General features: G+C 46.7%; 1 protein-coding gene and 1 long non-coding RNA gene across 7 annotated transcripts; one reads left to right on the top strand and one right to left on the bottom strand.

The window, feature by feature from the left end:
* The first annotated feature begins 3305 nt into the window (after window positions 1-3305).
* On the top strand, window positions 3306-20082 carry LOC128342722 (uncharacterized). Its single transcript, XR_008315131.1, has 4 exons — window positions 3306-3508; window positions 4633-4748; window positions 6486-6593; window positions 18993-20082. It is a non-coding gene; the product is annotated as an uncharacterized LOC128342722 (long non-coding RNA).
* Window positions 9664-19484, bottom strand: LOC128342624 (zinc finger and SCAN domain-containing protein 31-like). Of its 6 annotated transcripts, none has more exons than XM_053290175.1 (4): window positions 19335-19484; window positions 16268-17087; window positions 12045-12171; window positions 9664-10643 (listed from the first exon to the last, which is right to left on the bottom strand). In XM_053290175.1, the coding sequence occupies exons 2-4, from the start codon at window positions 17069-17071 to the stop codon at window positions 9784-9786; spliced, it is 1791 nt and encodes a 596-aa protein (XP_053146150.1). In that variant the 5' UTR covers window positions 17072-17087; window positions 19335-19484; the 3' UTR covers window positions 9664-9783. The 6 variants fall into 6 exon arrangements, with proteins under 6 accessions (XP_053146150.1, XP_053146151.1, XP_053146154.1 ...); XM_053290176.1 differs by having other exon boundaries at window positions 16268-17159; window positions 19335-19481; XM_053290179.1 differs by lacking the exon at window positions 19335-19484 and adding an exon at window positions 19187-19316.
* Window positions 20083-20591: the final 509 nt, after the last annotated feature.

Genomic DNA, 20591 nt, shown 5'->3' with positions numbered 1-20591 from the left:
TTTTAGGTTCCAACCATTTTTTATATTTTACCCAAACTCTCATTAAACTCCTTCTTATATAGCGGTTAAGGAAATCTTTATGTACTTTACTTTTGTCATACCACAAATAGGAGTGCCATCCAAATCTTCTGTCAAATCCCTCCAGATCAAGTATTCTAGAATTTCTTAATGTTATCCATTCTTTTAACCACGTCAAACAAACAGCATCAAAATACAACCTTAAGTCTGGTAGGGTAAGACCACCTCTTTCTTTTGCATCTGTTAAGTTTTTAACATCGATTCTTGGTCTTTTCCCTTGCCAAACAAATTTAGTTATGTCCTTCTGCCATTGCTTAAAACAAGTTAAAGTATTAATTATGGGAATAGTCTGGAAGAGAAACAACGACATTACAGAAATGTTAGGAATTTCAGGATGAAAATAATGGTGGTGGTGGTGGTGGTGATTGCTACTGTTGGGAATTATCTCTGATAAGAGATACCCTTCTATTACAGCAGAGTGCACAGAGGCAAAACACAGCGGAGTCTGCACAGGCATGCGTGTCTGCTAAGAGCCAAAATAAACTTGGAGCCAGTTCATAGTTTCAAGTCAATATGAGGAGTCTTTATTGGAGAACTCCATTCCAGATAGGAAAGTGGAGAGACAGGATCTCTAATCTAGCTAGCTAGCTAGATGCAGAAGGATGGTTTCTGCATCTATGCACACATGGTGCAGAGAGAGAGGCAAGCGTGTGTGATAGGGAGAAGAAGGAGGAAGGAAGGAGGGGGAGGCAGGCAGGAAGTCCGTGAGAGTAGCAATCTACATATAGGGATAGTGTCAGAGCAGTAGAGAGGAGGAATGACCAATGTCTTGACTCCTCTCAGAGGCGTAACTAGGGAAAACGGCGCCCAGGGCAAGCACTGAAATTGTGCCCCCCCCATCAGTACAATAGCAATCACATAAAGCTGTAAAAACACGCAATACACGTTTCCCATGCAAATAGCACTAGATCAGAGCATGCAATTGGTGAGACTGGAAGACATCTGCAACTCCTTCTGTTTACACCTGTAAAGTGCTGAGCCTCTCTCATGAATGTTGTGTGTCATGTATGAATATGCTTAGTGCAAAAGATATACTGAGTATACATTTTGGGCAATGGAGGTTTTACATCTGTTTTGCAGATGGATTCCAGCCCAAACAGATTTTTAAACCCTGCATGCTAAAAACACCCGGATCAGTCAGTCCTTAAGGGGGTTGATATTTCTACGCAGCCAGTATAAAAGTAATGCTTCTTACAACCTGCAATTATCTTACAAAATTCACTGCCACAAGATTTGACACTTGGTTTTAGATGGGCTTAAAATGAGATTAGCAGAATTCAGGGAGACAGAGAGGTCTAGCGACAGCAGTTCTTAACCACAGTAGTTTAGGGGAACCTCCATGTAGAAAGGTAGTATATCTGAACACCAGGTATAGTGGTAGAGCTGTGGTTTTCATGCCCTGCCTGTGAGCGTCCAAGAAGCACCTGTCTGGCAACCAAACACCACCAGACAGAACATATCTTTGATATTCTTATAGAAATTCTCCCAACACACATAATACACATGCACACACATATTAAGATAGCAAAGCAAAGGACCATGGCCCCAAATTCCATTCCACCATATTTAGTCTTTTTAATGCCCTCTTCCTCATTAGCCTAGGAGTCCTTGTTTTATTCCTCTATTCTTTTTTCCAGGACGAAAGGAATTCTGGCCTCTGCCTCCTCCTGCCGCAGCGACTGGCAGAACTGGGGTCCCTCAAAGGGGTTAATTCCTGGCAGGCTATTCCAACCCATTGGTTTTTCTTTTCTTTTCTCCTGCCTGTTTTCAACTCTGGGGCGCAAAAAAGAGGGGGCGCTTCACGTGCACTCTGCGCCCCTTGACACCAGCTAGAGTCACTTCGAAGGCTCTGGAGAACGAAGAGGAGGTGCGGGGCAGCCTTTTCCTTTTTTAGAGAGCCCTCGTCTTCCCTCAGAACTGGGGCTGGTGCGGGGAAGAGCAGGGAGGAAGGGAGGCATTTGGAGAGGATCCCTAACTAACTTGGCCGAGAGGGAGAGCAGTGTGTGTGTATATATACACACACACTCTCCCTTCTTCCTCCCTGCTCTTCCCCGCCCCGCCAGCTCCAGTTCTGAGGGAAGCAGGCTCTCTAGAAAAAGGAAAAGCGGGGGGGGGGGGGCATGGATGGTTTGCGGATTTTACTTGATCGGATCAAGTAAAAGTTGCAGCAACACAAAGATCTTAGATATATGTACATTAATTGAATAAAAGATTGCTTATAAAATAATTGCTTTTTTTTCGTCGTCCGCGGTCCGTCCCCCCGCCGCCCTTTCCCCTTCAGCCTTTAGCGAGGCTGGGCAGAGACTAGAGGATAAGTTCAGATCACACACAACACACACCTATTGTTAACTTTCCTCCCTCCTCCGTCCTTGATGCTGGCTGGCTGAATCCTTCCTCCGACTGTCCTCCCAGTCCGCTCTTCCTTGTCCAGACAGCACGTGCAGGCGGCAAGCTCTAGGCCAGACACGCATGCGCGGCGTATTCTCCCGACACGCATGCGCAACTGGTGGCAGGGCGGGGTGGCGACTGAGCATGTGTGATGTCAGCGGACTCTCTCAGAGTGTCGAGTAAATTGACGAAGAAGTCTGTGAAGCTGCAAAGCAAGCAGGCACTGCAAACAGCAAATGCGGCGCCCAGTGCAGCGCCGGAGGAGCTGAGCAATCGGGGGGGGGGGCGCCAGCGCCAGGACAGGGGAGGGGGAGGGGAGGGGGACTGCTCTTAATGCAGACTGCTGCAGTCAGTGCACACTCAAAAAAAAAAATCACAAAAAAAATTTCCCTAAAAAGGCAGGGGATTGGCGGGGGTACTTTTTGACACCCCCTAGCAAGTGGCGCCCAGGGCACGTGCCCTGCCTGCCCCCCCATCATTACGCCCCTGACTCCTCTAGCCCTCTGACTCACTAATCTGTCCCCCTCTGTCATTGAGGCATGAGACAGAGCAGAGTCCTTCACTTCCAACAATTATTTGGGGGACACTGTTCCTATTTGCCGTCCTGTTGCTATCCCCCTGATGCCACATGAGTAGTAGGGCTTAGATCTTTTGGGATAGCTCCACAGTCGTCACGGTGACCACAAAGTGCTGGGCTGCCCCAGAACAGAAAGTCTCAGCATGGATGTCAGAGTCCCTCCGTTCATAAACTTGGAGAGCTTCAATACCGGAGCCAAGACCACTTCTGTCACACTGCATATCCCCTCATCCTTCTCCATTCGTCTTTGTGTGAAGGTCAGACCTCTGCCTGAGCTGCTGAGAGGGTTTCTGAGGTAGTGTGGAGATGGAGGGAGGGCTCTTCTCTTCTTTCAGACGGGAGTGACCTTTGAGGAGGTGGCCGCCGTGCATTTCTCCACAGAGGTGTGGGGCCTGCTGACTCCAAACCAAAGAGCCTTATACAAGGAGGTCATGCTGGAGAACCATGGGAACATGGCCTCACTGGGTAAGGAGCCCTCTTCCTCACTGGGGGTGGGGGAGGTGAGCCGAGAGAGTTTCATCATATTAAGCGGCCAAATCATTCGTTAGCTTTCGCCTAGTCCCTCTTTTCAGGAGGAGGTTTACTAAAAAAAGCCTTATTTAATTTTGGAAACTGCAATTCAGTTTCTTCTTCCTCTTACTGGGAGCCAGCATGGTGTAGTGGCCAGAGTGCTGGACTAGGACCGGGGAGACCCGAGTTCAAATCCCCATTCAGCCACGAGACTTGCTGGGTGACTCTGGGCCAGTCACTTCTCTCTCAGCCTAACCTACTTCACAGGGTTGTTGTGAGGAGAAACTTAAGTATGTAGTAGTACACCGCTCTGGGCTCCTTGGAGGAAGAGCGGGATATAAAATGTAAAATAATAAAATAAAATAAATCCAGTTTCTTCTTCCTCTTACTGGGAGAGTAAAGGAGGGTTGTGGCATATCCATCTCTCTTTGGCTTCTCAAGGCTGTTCCTCCAAGGCAGGTTAAGGTGAGGGGTGGTGCCTTCCCTGAGGCAATCCCCCCAAAAAAACTTGCTGGTGCTGAAGAATAAATAGGGCAGTTTGACTTTGGTAGTGCCGTTGGTATTTCTCTTTTTGCCATCTCATCTGGCATTCCAGCATCATCCCTTTACTCCAGGGCCAAGGAGGAAGGGCCTCGCTGTGGAGGGCTGTCCAGTTGCCTCAGGCAGAGCCTTTTAACAAACTGATTGATTGACTGATTGATTAAGTGCCATCAAGTCGGTGTCAACTCTTAGCGACCACATAGATAGATTCTCTCCAGGAAGATCTGTCTTCAACTTGGCCTTTAAGGTCTCTCAGTGGTACATAACAAACTGATTACTAATAATAAAACCCAGATTGGATTCTTATTTACATAGACATCCTGTCCTTTCTCCAAGGAATGATGTACATGGGAGATCTCCTTTCTGTCCTCACAACAACCCTGTGGGGAAGGGTTAGGCTGAGGCAGACTGACTTGCTCCCGTTGCCCAGGGAGCTGCATGGGGATTTAACAGGGGTGGGCAGATTTTAAGCGGGAGCTACCTCGACATCGACCCGATGGCACACTTTACCTTTCACTTCCTATCCCCCACCTCTCCAGAGCTCTGGGAGCTACCAGCACAGGAAAGAAGCTTCGGGTGCCAGAAAATGGTGGTTTTGCAGTGGAGCAAGTTGCAATAAGGCAGCTTGTACAAAGATTAACACCTACAGAATAAGGTATTTTAACATCCAACTCCTTGAATCTCCAGGGAGTTATTCGCACATCATCATCAATTATTATTATTATTATTATTATTATTATTATTATTATTATTATTATTACATTTATACCCCGTTCTTCCTTCAAGGAGCCCAGAGCGGTGTACTACATACTTGAGTTTCTCTTCCACAACAACCCTGTGAAGTAGGTTAGGCTTCATGCTGCGGGGTAAATGTTGAGCGAAGCCACTTCGAAGTACACTCGCAGCCTTGAGGGAGGTGGCCCCTCCCCTCTGCTCTCCGATTTGCTTTTGATGCAAAAGTTTTCCTTCTAGCCAGTGGGGGGCGGGGGGGAGAGAGATTACTAAAGAGCGACATCGGCATTTCTAAAGAGAGCATCCTTCTACATCAGTGCCTCTCCCTATTTACTCCAGTGTTTTCAGAAAAGGTAGTGTAAAACCAGCATTTTAAAAAACAGGAAATACCTCAAGGTAAGCTAGAATTCTCAAAACAAAGCCCGACTTGTGTGTGGAGTGCCTTCCAAGGATCTTGAAGGGACTTTGGGGTACGTTTGGCTGGTGTGTGAACGCACACACACTCTCCTGAAGGAGATTTGGGGTAGAAGCCCTGTGTGTAAAGCTTCCTGGGGAATTTTGCTGTAGAGCAGGAGGAGAGCAACAGACACTGCTTTATGGTGTAGTGGTTAGAGTGCTGGACTAGGTAGGACCAGGGAGACCTGAGTTCAAATCCCAATTCAGCCATGAAACTCACGGGATGACTCTGGGCCAGTCATGTATCTCTCAGCCTATCCTATCAGGGTTGTTGTGAGGATAAACATAGCCATGTACACCGCTCTGGGCTCCTTGGAGGAAGAGTGGGATATAAATGCAAAACAAACAAATATTTGTTTGAAAAAGAAATGTGATAAATGATGAGAAAGTAAAAGCAACTAGGGATGTGCAAGGAACTGGGTGGGGATGGCTAGAGAGGGTGGGAGGTCTCGCTTTAAGGGCGGGAGGAGGGTGCACTTATCCCACCTCCTGCCAGTGCTCAGTTTTGGTAAAAGACTTCGTGGCAGCAGGGAGGTGCACACGCTCACCTGATACTTCCGGCCACTTCTGGCCAAAGAGGAGGAAGAGGCAGCAGGGAGGTACACTGCCGCTCCAAAGGCTTTTACCAAAACCAAGCACCGGTGGGGGGAAAGTAGGGGGAGGGGTAAGTGCACCCTCCCCCACCCTTAAAGCGAGACACCCCCCTGCCCTTGAACCTTGAACCCACCCAGTGTTCAAACCTGTTCGGAGGCCCATAAAAGGGCCTCTGAACAGGTTCGTGCACATCCCTAAAAGCAACCTTGATCACTTGGGAAGAGGAAGAGGTTCAAAATGGTACAGGCATGCCAATGAGCCAAAGATTCAAAATGGTACAAGCAGCCAATCAGATCTGCAGTATTTGCTGGAAGGAAGGGCAGGATGAGCAAACACCTGCTTCAGATAAGCCTGGAAGCTAACAGTAGCTCCCAAGCTACCTAACTCCCTCTCCAGTTTAGAATAAAGGGCTTCCCCATACATACAGTGAAGGGAGTCTTCTCTGTCCAAAAGATTTGTGTTGGCAATGGAGCAGTGTCATTGTGGATCCTCTCCTCCTCCTGCAGAAAGGGCCTTGCATGTCTGTGAGTTGGGGATGTTTTATGATGTGTGATGGGATTCCTCCTGATGCACCGTTCCCCCCCCCCCATTTCCCATGTGGGATCTCCAGTCCCTAAACCTGACCTCACCTCTCAGCTGAAGCAAGGAAAAGAACTATGGGTGCCAGACGGTCTGGTTTTGGATGAAGTGGCAATCTTGGAGTGTGACCCCAATTCAGGTAAGGAGACTGGGGTGAGCCGGGTGAGCCACCCAAAGCCCATTGGCAATTTCTCCTCTCCTGTTGCAAAATGGCAAGCTATGTTCTTGGTCATCTCACTCAAAAGCACTGGATGAGCTGTCCACAAAAACTCTGGTCATGTTAAGATAGTTCCCTCACCAAGCCAGCCCTGCAAGCATCAGATTTAATTTAAAATGAGGACTTTGGAACCTTGTAACACCAAAGTTACTCAGTGGATTTTCAGCAAACCACAAGGGGCATCCCCGGCAATAGCTTTGTATTTTTGACATAATTGAAACTGGGACCAAGGGGAAAGCAAAAGTATATTTGGGTCAGCAAAACTGGGTCTCAAACAGTGAAAACTATAGGGACATGGGAAGCTGTCTAATACTGAGTCCGACCTCCGTGTTGATGCCACACACATGTATGTGGCCAGAAATTGGAGTGGGGACATGCAATCCCTCACCTCCTCCCAGCTGGCATTTCATTTGCTGGCTGGATGCTTTCTTTCTCACCCTTGTGAGCAGGGGTGTCGTTAGGGGAGAGGGGGCCTGTGTCCACCCCTCTCTCTGGTGGCCCCTCAGAGGGAGGGGGATCATGAAAACAGGGCAGGGTGGAGCTGAGGGCCCCCAGGAGCTGGGGGCCCGGGTTCTTTGAACCCTTTTGCTCAATTACAGCTACACCACTGCTTGTGAGCGTGAGAAAGAAAGCATCCAGCAAGCTGGCCAAGTGTGGGCTGGGAGGAGGCAAGGGGCCACAGCTTGAATTCCACACTGGCAAGTGCTTCGGGAGCTAGCTGGGTGCAGGAGGTTGGTAAGGGGTACCTTGGGGGAGTGGGGGAGAGGGCACCATAGCAGCTCCCAGACCCTGATGGCCCAGGGACATTTGTCGTCATCCCCCCACATCCATTGGTGACTATGTCCCTGGTTCTCCTGTGGTCTTAACTCTCATCTTCCATGTGCAGATGACAATAAGGTAGGCAGCCCTTCTTATTTTATTTATTTAATTTATATACTGCCTGACTCCGAAGGCTCTAGGGGTGGTTCACAAAAGTACATACACTAAAGGCAAGATAAAACAACCATTAAGACAACAATTTAAAACATTCACAGGTTACTAAAAGCCAGACTAAAAAGATGCCATCACCAATGGTTATAAGGAGGGCATTCCAGAGCCCAGGAGCAACCGCAGAGAAGGCCTGCTCCTGAGTTGCCTGAGCACACACACACGTGCAGCCCAAACACACACACACGACCCCGGCTCAGGTTAAGGGTGTGCTCGTGCCCTCTAAAGCCGGATAAGGGCCAGGGGTTAAAAGTTGGGCTTGTGGTGGAGGCAGCACCAGGATTGGCCTTGATCCAATCCTGGGATGGGCTGCTCATGTGCACAACCTCAAGGTCTTTCCCCCCTCTTGTAATTAGGGTCAAAACGGATGTTCTAAGAGACATAGCGTGCCTTTCCCTGCTCAACAAACCTCTAATTTAACACAATGGGTGATCCGATGTCATTATGCTGTGCATTGCCCCACTTTATTGCCCCACCTAATATCATTGTGACAGTGTGATGACATCATGTTAAAGACTTGGGTCAGAGAGAGATATGGAAGATATTGTGGATGCCTGCTGGTTTGTTTGTTTTATTGCAAGCCCTTTGGGGACAGGAAGCCATCTTATTTTTATTCTTTTTTAAAATAAACCACTTTGTGAGCTTTTTGTTGAAAAGGAGTATATAAATAACAGTAGCATTTTTTTTCTGAGGTTCTTTCCCAGCCAGACGATTTCTCTGCCACACCATTGCATTCTCTCAATGTCATCCAGCGGGACCTTTCTGGGTGGTGCGGGGCCTTTTGAAATCTGACCCCAGGCAAGATGTATTAGAGCCCTTGGTAGCATGCTTTGACACATTTGCACAGCACTTTGAGTGTAAGGTTGCTTGCATTCGCCAGGGCGTTTTCCAGATTACATGCTGCAACGTACTCACACCGTATCCTCTAAGTAGCAGCAGGAGAGAGGGCATGCCCTCAACTCCTGCCTGTGGCTTCCAGTGGCACCTGGTGGGCCACTGTGTGAAACAGGATGCTGGACTAGATGGGCATCCTTGGGCCTGATCCAGCAGGGCTATTCTTATGTTTCTCAGTGCCCCTCCAGATTGCCTGTGTTTCCACATCAGTGTCACTGCATTGTCAGTAGGGTGCGTTCACATTTATGTTACATTTATGAATATGTTACAGTGCTCACGCATGTCTCTCATTCAAATGCAAACCAGGGCAGAGCCTGCTTAGCAAAAGGGACAATTCATACTTGCTACCACAAGGCCAGCTCTCCTCCCTGTTAAGAGTTGGAAGAGAGCTCAGAGGTCTTGTGCAAACTCCTGTTCAGTGACGGAACCTGCTATGGTGCAGCATCCCTAGAGGAACATATGCTAGTATCGGCTCCCATCGGACCTCTAAGTGCAGCTCCCTGACTACTTGTTTACTGGGCCTGTGCAAAGCTTTGGCTGAAGCTGAACACTCTGCACAGCCCCCCTGGCCCTCCCACTCTGCAGAGCTGCCCTTGGCCCAGTGCCGGTGGGGCTCCTTTAAGGGAAACAGAGCCCTTGCACCCTCTTAGAAGGTGTGAGCAGCAGTGTTCCCTGTAACAGGGATTCCCAGATGTTGACTACAACTCCCATAATCCCCAAAGGCCACCTAGAAATCCCTGCTACAGGTAACACTGGTGCACAGAGTGCTGGGAAGACTGCTCTCTTTCCCAGTGCTTTCCCCATAAAGCTCTTAAGAGAGGGCCCCATCTCTCTTACAGGGGGCTCCCAGCACTGAGACAAGCAGAGTACTGTTGTGTGGAGGTCAGCACAGAGAAATGGCTCTCACACTGAAGTGTTTTTTTTTTTGCCAAAGTGGCCACTTCTTGAAAGATAGTAAAGATCACTGTGCTACCGTATATGTGACAAATGGTGATTCAGCCTGTTCATAAACCTCCAATGAAGGGAAGCCCACCTCAGCATGAGGCAGACTGTTCCACAGCTTAAAGTTAGGTATGTCATTTACATAACCAATACAAGTCACAGGAGTCAGTATTGTAGGGCAGAGTGCACACAGCCTCCAGTTTTAGTTAAAGTTTTATTACCAGCTTTAAACACTTGCCGTCCAACTAACAATCTATACAAAAACACACCAATTCTCTTTGAAGCTCTGCTAAATCCGTTCTCCAACAGAAGATGTCCTAACTTTGGGGGCATTCATGTAGTTCCTCTCTTCTGAGGGATTTATTGTGCGTTGGAAGGCCTGCATTGCATGGATCCTTTCATGCGCGGTAAGGTTTGCACTCTGACTAAAACTTTTCCCACAAGTTGGGCATGTGTATGGTTTGATACCCGTGTGGGTCCTGGCATGGACTATCAGAATGGACCTCTGGTTAAAGCTTTTCCCACACTCTGAGCACGTGTACGGTCTCTCCCCTGTGTGGATCCGCTTGTGCGCCTTCAGGTGCGACGGGTTGCTGAAGCTTTTCCCACAGTCCGAGCATTTATGCGGCTTCTCTCCCGTGTGGATCCTTCGGTGTGTAATGAGGTGCGACTGATGGCTGAAGCTCTTCTCACAGTCGGCGCACTTGTACGGCTTCTCTCCCGTGTGGACCGTTTCGTGGGCGCTGAGGTTGGAGCGGTGGCTGAAGCTTTTCTCACAGTTCGGACACTTGTATGGCCTCTCTCCCGTATGTGTTCTCTGATGTATAATGAGGTTCGAGCGACGGCTAAAGCTTTTCCCACAAGCTGAGCATCTGAATGGCTTCTCTCCTGGATGGGTGCTTGTCTGTGTGGCAACATCAGGATTCCAGCTAAAGCTCTGCCCACACTGAATGAATGTGTCCCCTTCTTTCTCCAGACAGCCCTTTTGATGGCTCTTGGAGTCCTTCTCTTGCTCAGGAGTCCCTTCTCTTGCTCTTGGAGTCCCTTCCCTTGTGTTCCTCTTGATTATTCCTGGCAATACCTCACTTAGTTCCACTGCCCTGTGATCTCCTGCTTGATTCTGTGGCATATCCTCTGTCTTCTCAGCACCTGTTGGTATAATGACAGATTTCTACCATGAGTGGCCCATTCAGCCATTATGTTCACTTGTACAAATGTACAGTGTACACAGTTACAGTCATTCACATGTTATGTTGAACACAGGTACAGAAATACACTTCCTATCTGTACTATCTGGTTCCTATCTCTACCATGCATTTAAAGGGCCTGTATCCAGGTTCACTTTTAAAATGAACACAGGTACAGTCATTCACACAAACATGTGAACAAGTGTACAGATATCTGTTCACTCCCACAGCATAATGTCTGAACTGGGCTAAAGAGAAGCTTATAATGGGCTGGACCAGGCAATACCTTAGCCCACATCCTCCACATCATCTTTTAACACCAGAGTGTGTGTGTGTTCATATGAATATAGGAAGGTGCCATATACTGAATCAGACCAATGGTCCATCTAGCTCAGTATTGTCTACACAGACTGGCAGTGGCTTCTCCAAGGCTGCAGGCAGGAGTCTCTCTCAGCCCTTTCTTGGAGATGCCAGGGAGGAACCTTCTGCATGCAAGCAGGCAGGTGCTCTTCCCAGAGTGGCCCCATCCCCTGAAGGAAATATCTTACAGTCCTCACACATGTAGCCTCCCAATCAAATACAAGCCAGGGCTGACCCTGCATAGCAAAGGCAACAATTCATGCTTGCTACCAAAAGACCATGCTGGGAGGTTGTTGGGACATTCTCTGCAGAAATCCTGACAGTCATGCTACCAGCGCATCCCCTTTCCAAAAATGTGAGCAGGGACTGTACATCCAAACCGGCACATTAAGGTTCCATTGTTTATCTCCTGCATGCTCTCCACAGCTGATTTCTCTTTATTGAGCAGGGTAACTGGCCCTATCCACCCCCAGCACAGTACCCCTCCAGTGACTGTGGCTGGTGTCTATTTTATGTTTCTTTTTAGATTGTGAGCCCTTTGGGGACAAGCATCCATCTTATTTATTTATTATTTCTCTGTGTAAACTGCTCCGAGCCATTTTTGGAAGGGCAGTATAGCAATCGAATGAATGAATGAATGAATAAAATCTTTGGCTTCCTAGTCAAGTCATTTCCCCGCTGTGCCATTAGGTGGCTGACAGCCTGGGTTTTAAATCCAGGCAAAAAGTGAGGGAGGAGGGTATGTGTCTGCCTACCCAGTCCTGTGGATCTAGAGTAGACTAAATTAATCATAACCAACTCCCACTGAAATTAATGGGATGGAAGTGAGTCACGGCTAACTTATCTCATTGATTTCCTATTGTGTTTAGTCACTACTAATTTAGTCTAGATCTTCCCCAACGTTATTGATTTTGTAACAGGAAAAGGTGAAACAGTGGCATATCCCACTTAGACTGAGTGGCATATTCCATTGCTTAGACTGAGAGGCCTAAGGAATCCTTACCCAATGAAGCAACGTCATGGTCCTCGTCCTCCTGTTTGATGATGAAAAGTGACCTCTGCCAAGGAGCTGAAGAAGCCCCCTCTGCCTCAGAGGAATTCACCTCCTCCATTTTGCATGGCGCTGACATCTGAAACAGCAGTAAATAGCCCACTCAGAATGGATTAGCAGTGGGAGGACCGTAGCTCAACATCTACTTTGCATGCAGAAGGTCTCAGGTTCAATCCCTGGCAGCATCTCCAGGTAGGGCTGGGAGAGACTCCTGCCTGAAACCCTGGAGAGCTGCTGGCAGTCAGTGTAGATCAGTGTTTCTCAACCACCGGTCCCTGGACCGCTGCCGGTCCCCGAAGGGTTGAGTGCCGGTCCCTGACTGGGAGTCAACCCCCCCCCAACTGAAATCAAGGCACTCATTTCCTCAATTTTGCACATGGCACGGAAGAGGAAGAGTATCACGGAGGCGTGGGACCCTTCTTGTGCCTTGCCTCCACGTGCTGCTGAGATCTTCCTACAGCTATCTTATTCCCTATCTTTACAGCTTCAAACTGTATGTGATGCGGGGGCATGGAGGAAAAAGTATGGCAGTGGGCGCCACTTGAAGGGCTGCTGGTTCTTGCATGCTCATTGTTTGCAGCCAAAGGTTGGTTGATTGAAACCCAGCTGCCTGTTGTGGTCGAGGCGCCTTGAGAGGGAACGCTGTTTCCCTCTTGCATCAGTGGGGCTTGCTTGTATGTTGTTTTCATTGGCCCCATGTAGCTTTTGAATTTTTCTAATGGCCCAACATCCCCTCTCCATTGAGTAATCACAAGCACCTCCACTCCAGACATACTGGAGACAAATTTGTTCACCCAGGCTTTTAGATTTAGGGGTTCTCAACCTTGGGTACCCAGACGTTGGTGGACAAAATGCCATTGTTGTTGGGGGTTATGGGAGTTTAACTGAGGGACCCAAGGTTAAGAACCCCTAATATTCCATGTTTGCAAAAGATTCCAAATTTAATTATTTTAATGCTTATATTATTTTCATTCTAAACTGCCCAGAGATGCAAGTTTTGGGCAGTATAGAAGTCTGATAGACAGATAGACAGATAGATAGATAGATAGACAGACTTGAAACCCCTTTACTAACTGCTGGTCCGGGAAACTGCGCATGAAGAATGTAGCGGTCCTTGAAACTCTGCACGAAGAATTTAGCGGTCCTTGACTCCAAAAAATTTGAGAAACACTGGTGTAGATGATATTGAGCTAAATTGGCTGACTCCATACAAGGCAGCATCCAAAACATTCTGAACTTTTGTATGGTGTCCCTCCGGGCTCCATATTGTCTCCAAAGTTGTTTAACATCTACATGAAACCGCTCAAGGAGATCATCAGGAGATTTGGTGCAGGGTGCTATCAGTATGCTGATGACACTCAAATCTATTTCTCCTTGTCAGCATCATCAGGAGAGGACATAACCTCCCTAAATGCCTGCCTGGAGTCAGTGATGGGCTGGTTGAGGGATAACAAACTGAGACTGAATCCAGATAAGACGGAGGTACTCATTGTGCAGGCTCGAAACTCGAGAGACAATTTTGTTCTGCCTGTCCTGGATGGGGTCGCACTTCCCCAGAAGGAACAGGTACGCAGTCTAGGGATGCTTCTGGATCCAAGCCTCTCCCTGGTGTCCCAAGTTGAGGCAGTGGCCAGATGTGCCTTTTATTATCTTCGGCTGATACTCGCCAGCTGCGTCCATTTCTTGAGATGAACAACCTCAAAACAGTGGTATGTCTGCTGGTAACCTCCAGACTGGATTACTGCAAGGTGCTCTATGTGGGGCTGCCCTTGTATGTAGTCCGGAAACTACAGTTGGTCCAGAATGCGGCAGCCAGGCAGGTCTCTGACTCATCTCGGAGAGACCATATTACTCCTGTATTGAAGGAGCTACGCTGGCTGCTGATATGTTTCCGGGCAAAATACAAGGTGTTGGTTTATTTATTTATTATTATTATTATTACTACATTTATATCCTGCTCTTCCTCCAAGGAGCCCAGAGCGGTGCACTACATACTTAAACTATAAGGCCCTAAACAGCTTGGGCCCTGGGTCTTTAAGAGAACGTCTTCTTCGTCATGAACCCCACCGCCCACTGAGATCATCAGGAGAGGTCCGTCTGCTTTTGCCACCGGCTCGTCTGGTGGCCACTCAGGGATGGGCATTCTCCTCTGCTGCCCTGAGGCTTTGGAATGCGCTCCCGAGTGAAATAAGTGCCTCCTCATTTCTGACAGCTTTTTAAAAGTCTCTAAAGACACATCTGTTCACCCAGGCTTTTAATTAATATTGTTTCAATTGTTTAATGCTGTTTTAGAATATTGTTTTAAAACATTTTAATTGTTGTGTTTTAAATTTCTTGTTTTTGTTTTAAACTAATGTTTTACTTTCTGTTTTTATTTTGTTGTAAACTGCCCAGAGATGTACGTTTTGCGCGGTATTAAAATATGTATGTTAGTTAGTTAGTTAGTTAAATAAATGTACACAGCTCTAGGCTCCTTGGAGGAAGAGCGGGATAAATAAATAAATAAATAAATAAATAAATAAATAAATAATAAACCAATCAATAATACCTGTCTGACTGTGTAAATAAACAATAATAAAACTAGCAGGTGTCATGGACCAGACGCAGCCCATATTTTTCAACACCCCCCTGCCCCACCCCAAAGTGAACAGAACTGCACAAAGCTCTATGGCTAGAGATAAGCATATTGCTGGGGAATTGTGGGCTATAGATGTGTGAGTCAGAGACACAGCTGGAACATGCTTCTGTGACTGCCTAACTACCTCCGAGCCGTCTGGCCAGTGTCTTCTCTTTACTGCTCTTCGGATGTGTATCCTAAGAATTCCCCTGGAGCTCACACCCTCCCATTTTCTTCCTACTTTCCTCCCTTCCTTCTGATGAATGGCAAAAAGACCACTCTGAGGAGACTGACCAGGGGCTTTTGCTGCTCAAGGACAATGAGTTTTTTTGTTTGTGTGGGGCACACTGGAGCTGGTAGAGGGAAGTGATAGACTGTGGAGTGATAGACTTTGATATACAATGTAGAAAAGGGGTGCAACACAGGAGAATGCTGGAAAGGTAAAGGCCAGAGAGACAGAACCCCCAAATGAAGCAAGGGGGAAGCGGAGCCTCCTCACTTTGCCAAGCTGCGGGCCCCGGAGGGGCCAACATAGGAACATAGGAAGCTGCCCTATACTGAATCAGACCATTGGTCTATCTAGCTCAGTATTGTCTTCACAGACTGGCAGCGGCTTCTCCAAGGTTGCAGGCAGGAATCTCTCTCAGCCCTATCTTGGGATGCTGCCAGGGAGGGAACTTGGGTCCTAGATGCTCTTCCCAGAGTGGCTCCATCCCCTGAGGGGAATCTTTTTCAGTGCTCACACTTCTAGTCTCCCATTCATATGCAACCAGGGTGGACCCTGCTTAGCTAAGGGGACAAGTCATGCTTGCTACCACAAGACCAGCTCTCCTCTCCCACTTTTTTGTGGAAGCTGCAGACCAAAAGTATCAAAGCATCAACAGCCCTGGGATGATATGTGAAACAGACTCTGCTTAATCCATCCTCATCCCTCTCCCTGCTGCCTCTTTTATTTTCCCATGCTGGTTCTGGGTAGCTTGACTGTGAGCTGGCTAATCAGCATCATTGCTTTTTATTATACACTTTTCTCCATCTCTCCTAAATAAATGCATAAAGGAATTTGGTGTGTGTCTCTTGTCTCCACAATCGCCAACACAAATACGGAACCCAAGCAAGGCTGTGCCAGACTCCTAGTGCTTATGCAGAGCATGTACAGACTGCCCTAGGAGTACCTGAAGCACCAGGCCTTGGCAAGTTTTCTTTGGATCTATGAGGCAGCCCAAAAATTTAGAAGTCAGACAACGGGCACTTGGCAAAATGACTGTACGTAGTGGCAGACACTGTGAATGGGGAGGGTAAAAGGGCTTCTCTTTATCACCTCTACAAGCCACATCCTTAGAACAGAAACAGGGCTGCCAGGGACAAATAAAGATTTGGTTAAATAACTCTACCTCTGAATATCCTAGTCTAGGCGCCACAGCTAAATTCCCAGACGCTAGCATTTGTCAAATGCTGAAAATCAGCATTCCCCCACCTGCGGTCTGAAGGGGTGCTCATTGGGCCGCATACACACAGACCAGCCTCTGTTCTGAGCGCTTGCGCTCTTCCAACCTCTTACCTGCTCTTCCCACTTCTTTGCCTCTTGTTGCTTAAGCAGGAAGTTTTCCACCAAGGCAACTGTCTGGGTGCAGGTCTCTGGGCCACTTTCCTGAACCCAGTTCTGGATGTCCTTTGGCAGAATGGTCAGAAACTGCTCCAGGATCACCAGCTCCAAGATCTGCTCTTTGGTGTGTCTCTCCGGCTTCAGCCACCGATGACAAAGTTCCTGGAGCCTCTGGCAAACTTCGTGAGGCTCATCTCCTTCCCGGTAGCAGAACTGCCTGAAGAGCTGGCGCTGGTGATCCAAGTGGCCAGCTGCTGCCGCTGCCTCTTCCACTATCTCTTCCTTCACTTCCTTGCAGTCTGCATCACCTTTGGTCAAGAGGTCATTCTCAGTCCATTGAATCTGCCCACTGAGGCCTGGCAGGACTTGGGTCAGCCTCTCCCCTCCAGATTGCCAGCCCACATCAGCAACATCCCCAGAAGAGGACAGAAAAATGGTAGATTTGTCCCTTGGTATGGATGGCAGCAGTTGTGGATTGCCCCCTCTTAAGTGGGGGGACTCTACTGTGTTCAAGAACTCCTGCAGTTGGGTTTCCCACTGCTGCCGCCGCCCTTTATATCGTTCTTGGGCAACTTCCTCTGGCCTGGTTCTTTCCCAGAATTCCTTCATGTGCCCACTTTGGATAACTTGGAGGTTTCCTCTTGATTCAAGGTCTCTCTCTTCCTCCTCCTCCTCCTCCTTCATTCTCTTCCCTAACAGAGCTTGCTGCTGGAAACCCAGGGCAAATTCCCTTCCTTGGTTCTCAGCCATTTCCCTCATTCGGGTCAAGGGGCTCCTGAAAAAGTGCAAGAAGGGCTTCCTTAATGGGAGAAATCTGACCTTTCAGACTCGTGAGAAAAGCTTCTCCCTGTGGGCAGGGGTAGGAGAAGAGACCATTGTCAAGAATACTCTGGTAATTCAAGGTTAATTACCCTCTCAATTTAAAGCTTCTATGAACTCAAAAGATAGGTGGTTCTTCTTGGAATGTTGGATGCTTTTTTTTTTTTTTTTAAATCAGGTCTTGGCCAGTTTTCTTTGACTCAAGGAGCCAGCCAAAAATATTGGGAGTCAGACAATGGACCCTTGACAAAATTACCAGACTTAGTGACAGGCACTGTGGAGGGGGTGGATAAAGGGGCTTCTCTTTATTTATCCCCTTGACAAGTGACATCCTTAGAACAGAAACAGGGCTGCCTGGGACAAAAATATTTTATTAAACAACTCCACATTTTTTAGATTGTGAGCCCTTTGGGGACAGGGATCCATCTTATCTATGTAATCTGCTTTAGAAGCTTATGCTGAAAAGCAGTATAAAAATATTTGTTATTGTTGTATGACCTAGCCTAAGTGCCACAGTTAAATTTCTAGGTGCCATGGTTCCCTGGCACCTGGGATTTGTCAAGCCCTGTTTTATTGATAAATGGAATCAAAATTATACTAGACCAGGAGGATTAAAGGTAGTGTTTATGCTGTAATATTTTAATGCTACCTTGTAAGACAGTGGAAGTTGAACTCTGTATTCAATACTTTTAATATTTGTTAAAATATTGTGTTCGAATGCAAGATGTCTTTGAGGTATTTCTGTCAACAGTGAAATTATTTACTATTTTGCCATTTAAAATGGTATTGTCTTTTTATTTTGTAAATAAATTGTTTTCAATGAGAAAGGAGGACGAGGGAGGCGAAAAGTTTTTATTTGGAAGCACATTTTTGTAATGATCTGTATATTCTTGAGGGAATTGCTTTAAATGGTATATCATAATAAGATACTTGCAGATAGAGTTGCCATGCCCCCTGGAATTCTGGGTTTCACCCAGGCTTCAAGCATCTCACCCTGATTGCTTAGCCCACCTATATTAGCCCAGATTTTTGCTTTCTTTCTTTCTTTCTTTCTTTTTAAAGCTAAGCTCTAGCACTTGTAGAAGCAGAGTTATGGAGCAAAACATGCAGTCAATATTCTGCTCAAAAATTATTTTCAAGCCAATTTACATAATATGCAAAATTAGGCACCCAGATTTGGAAAGCTAGAATATGGCAACCCTACTTAGAGACCCCTCTGCCCATAAGAAAGATGTTTAGTCTAAATGTCTGGGGCATTTTTCACAAAACAAATTATTAATTATTAGTACCTTTTCCTTTGCTCTTTGGTTCTTTCCTGATAACTCCTCCCCCGCCCAAGGCATACTTCACTTTCTCTGACAGTAGCAGCACTTGGTTTTGGAATATAGAATTTGAAGAGAAACAAAAGACCGGCCCTACTGTATCCATGTAAAGTGGTATTTGGTTATTTCAAGCATTTAAAAAAAATTACTGTAAATGAATCATGTGGAAAGTAGCTTACAGCATGATTCAGCCAAAGTAGAGACCAAGCAGAACACTTTCCACATACTATTTTATAAAGCAGGGGTATAGAAATCGAATGAATGAATGAATGAATGATTTTGCAAAAGGGCTCCTTTAACTGAAGACTGGTAGGCAGGAGTTCAACAGATGAATAGTTTCCATTTAGAAAATACTTCAAGGCACAACCAGTCTTTCCCAGTGAGGGAAAGACAAGATAAGTTATTGCAACTCACAAATTACTAATCCGGTTGCTGACAAAACCAGATAAGGACCAGTTACAACAGCCAACTCTGTTTATGTTCTTTACTCCATTTCTGTGGTCCTTTCTCTTCCCCACACCTCCTTTTTTCTTCTTTAGCATTCTGGGAAGTGTAGTCATTAACAGAGTCTACAGAAAATCTCAAGGAACAAACTTGCCAATATACAAACGCGGGTAACAACTGCAGTGACAAGGAAATAAGGAGCACGCAAGCAAAAAGGGAACTGGTAAGCGAGATCTGTAGAGGGCGTGGGAGATGAAAAGGGACAGGTTTTGTTTTTCTTTAGTCTTACAGTTGTGCCAGGAATTTAGTGACGAGATCTGTCTCTTTTATGTTGCTTCTGGCGCTTATTTTGAAATCTCTGCTGCTTTTCCTGAGTTTTGCCTCCCCTACGACTGCAGTCTTCGTCTCCCTTCATCGAAAAAGCCCTTTGCACTCACCTGATTCTCCAAAAGATTCCTCCAGCTGCAGGCAACCCGCGTGGGAAATTCAAACGCGACTTTCCCACGGTAGGCGGAGCCGGAAGTGACCTACTGCGCGACTAACCAGCATTCCTACCTACCATTCAGCCCATCTAGGAATCCTCCTCCTTCAGCTTTAACTCTTACTTTTATCTAGAGTTATGAAGTCCAGGCTTGGAAACAATGCGGACCCAGAAGCAGAATGTCAAATCTTATGTAACCTTTCAAAGTTCAGTGGAACTTTTCTTTTGTCGTTTTGTGTGACTGTTTACTGGTTGAGCTGTAGTTTTTCAAATCTGCTTTTAAAACAAAATAACAAAATTTAAGTTACGGCGGATTTCATGTTCTGTTGTTTTGTTCTGTTTGAATTTTCAAACAGTGCTGAGAAAGGATTGGCGAAAAAACGTGAAAAGGCATAATATAATCAGTGTTTTAAATAAGCATATAAAGTAATATTATTCTTGTTTCGCTCGCTTTGTGGTTGACAAGAATGCTAATGCCCAATACAAATGACATTTTTCGCCCTCCCTTTCCCACCTTAACATATCGCACGATGCAGACCCCTGGTCCCTCTAGATCAGGATTGTCAACACTGACTGGCAGTGACTCAAACAAGGTCTTCCCTAGTCATGCCTTGAGATGCCAGGGATTGAACCTGAGACTTTATGCAGGCAAAGCAGGAGCTCTACCACTGTTCCAGGAACTGACTATATATATAGGTAAAGTTGTGCCCTAAAGTCAGAGTTGACTCCTGGCAACCACAGAGCCCTGTGGTTGTCTTTGGTAGAATACAGGAGGGGTTTACCATTGCCATCTCCCGTGTAGTGTAAGATGATGCCTTTCAGCATCTTCCTATATCTCTGCTGCCTGATATAGGCGTTTCCCATATTCTGGGAAACATACCAACGGGGATTCGAACCGGCAACCTCTTGCTTGCTAGGAAATATATATACCGTATATATATTACTGATATTACGATCCTGCTAACACAGGACTGCTTATTTAGATACTGCTTTTCAACGACACAGTTTCCAAAGCGGTCAGGAATAAAATGGCTCCCCGTCCCCAAGGGGTTCAGAATTTAAAAAGAAGCACGTGGGACTCAGTGCTGTACTGAATAAGGGACTCCTGCATTTTGCCTGCTACATAGAAGAGAGCCGCCCTTTGAAAAGGTGGCTTTTTGCCAGGTTGGCAGGAGTAACATTCCCTATCCCAAAGGTGCTCACAGTCCAAAAG

Source organism: Hemicordylus capensis, chromosome 2 (genome assembly GCF_027244095.1).
Source record: "Hemicordylus capensis ecotype Gifberg chromosome 2, rHemCap1.1.pri, whole genome shotgun sequence".
Lineage (NCBI taxonomy): Eukaryota > Metazoa > Chordata > Lepidosauria > Squamata > Cordylidae > Hemicordylus > Hemicordylus capensis.
The sequence above is the reverse complement of the archived record's forward strand: the minus strand, read 5'-3'. Positions and strand labels throughout refer to the sequence as shown.

Excerpts from the sequence above, each read along its gene's own strand:
- LOC128342624 (XM_053290174.1), bottom strand. The coding sequence starts at position 19,013 with ATGACTACACTTCCCAGAATGCTAAAGAAGAAAAAAGGAGGTGTGGGG. Across the intron at positions 17,088-18,867 it reads AGCAACCGGATTAGTAATTT|GAGCCCCTTGACCCGAATGA; the intron begins GTGAGTTGCAAT and ends GCACTTTTTCAG. Across the intron at positions 10,644-12,044 it reads CCATGACGTTGCTTCATTGG|GTGCTGAGAAGACAGAGGAT; the intron begins GTAAGGATTCCT and ends TTATACCAACAG.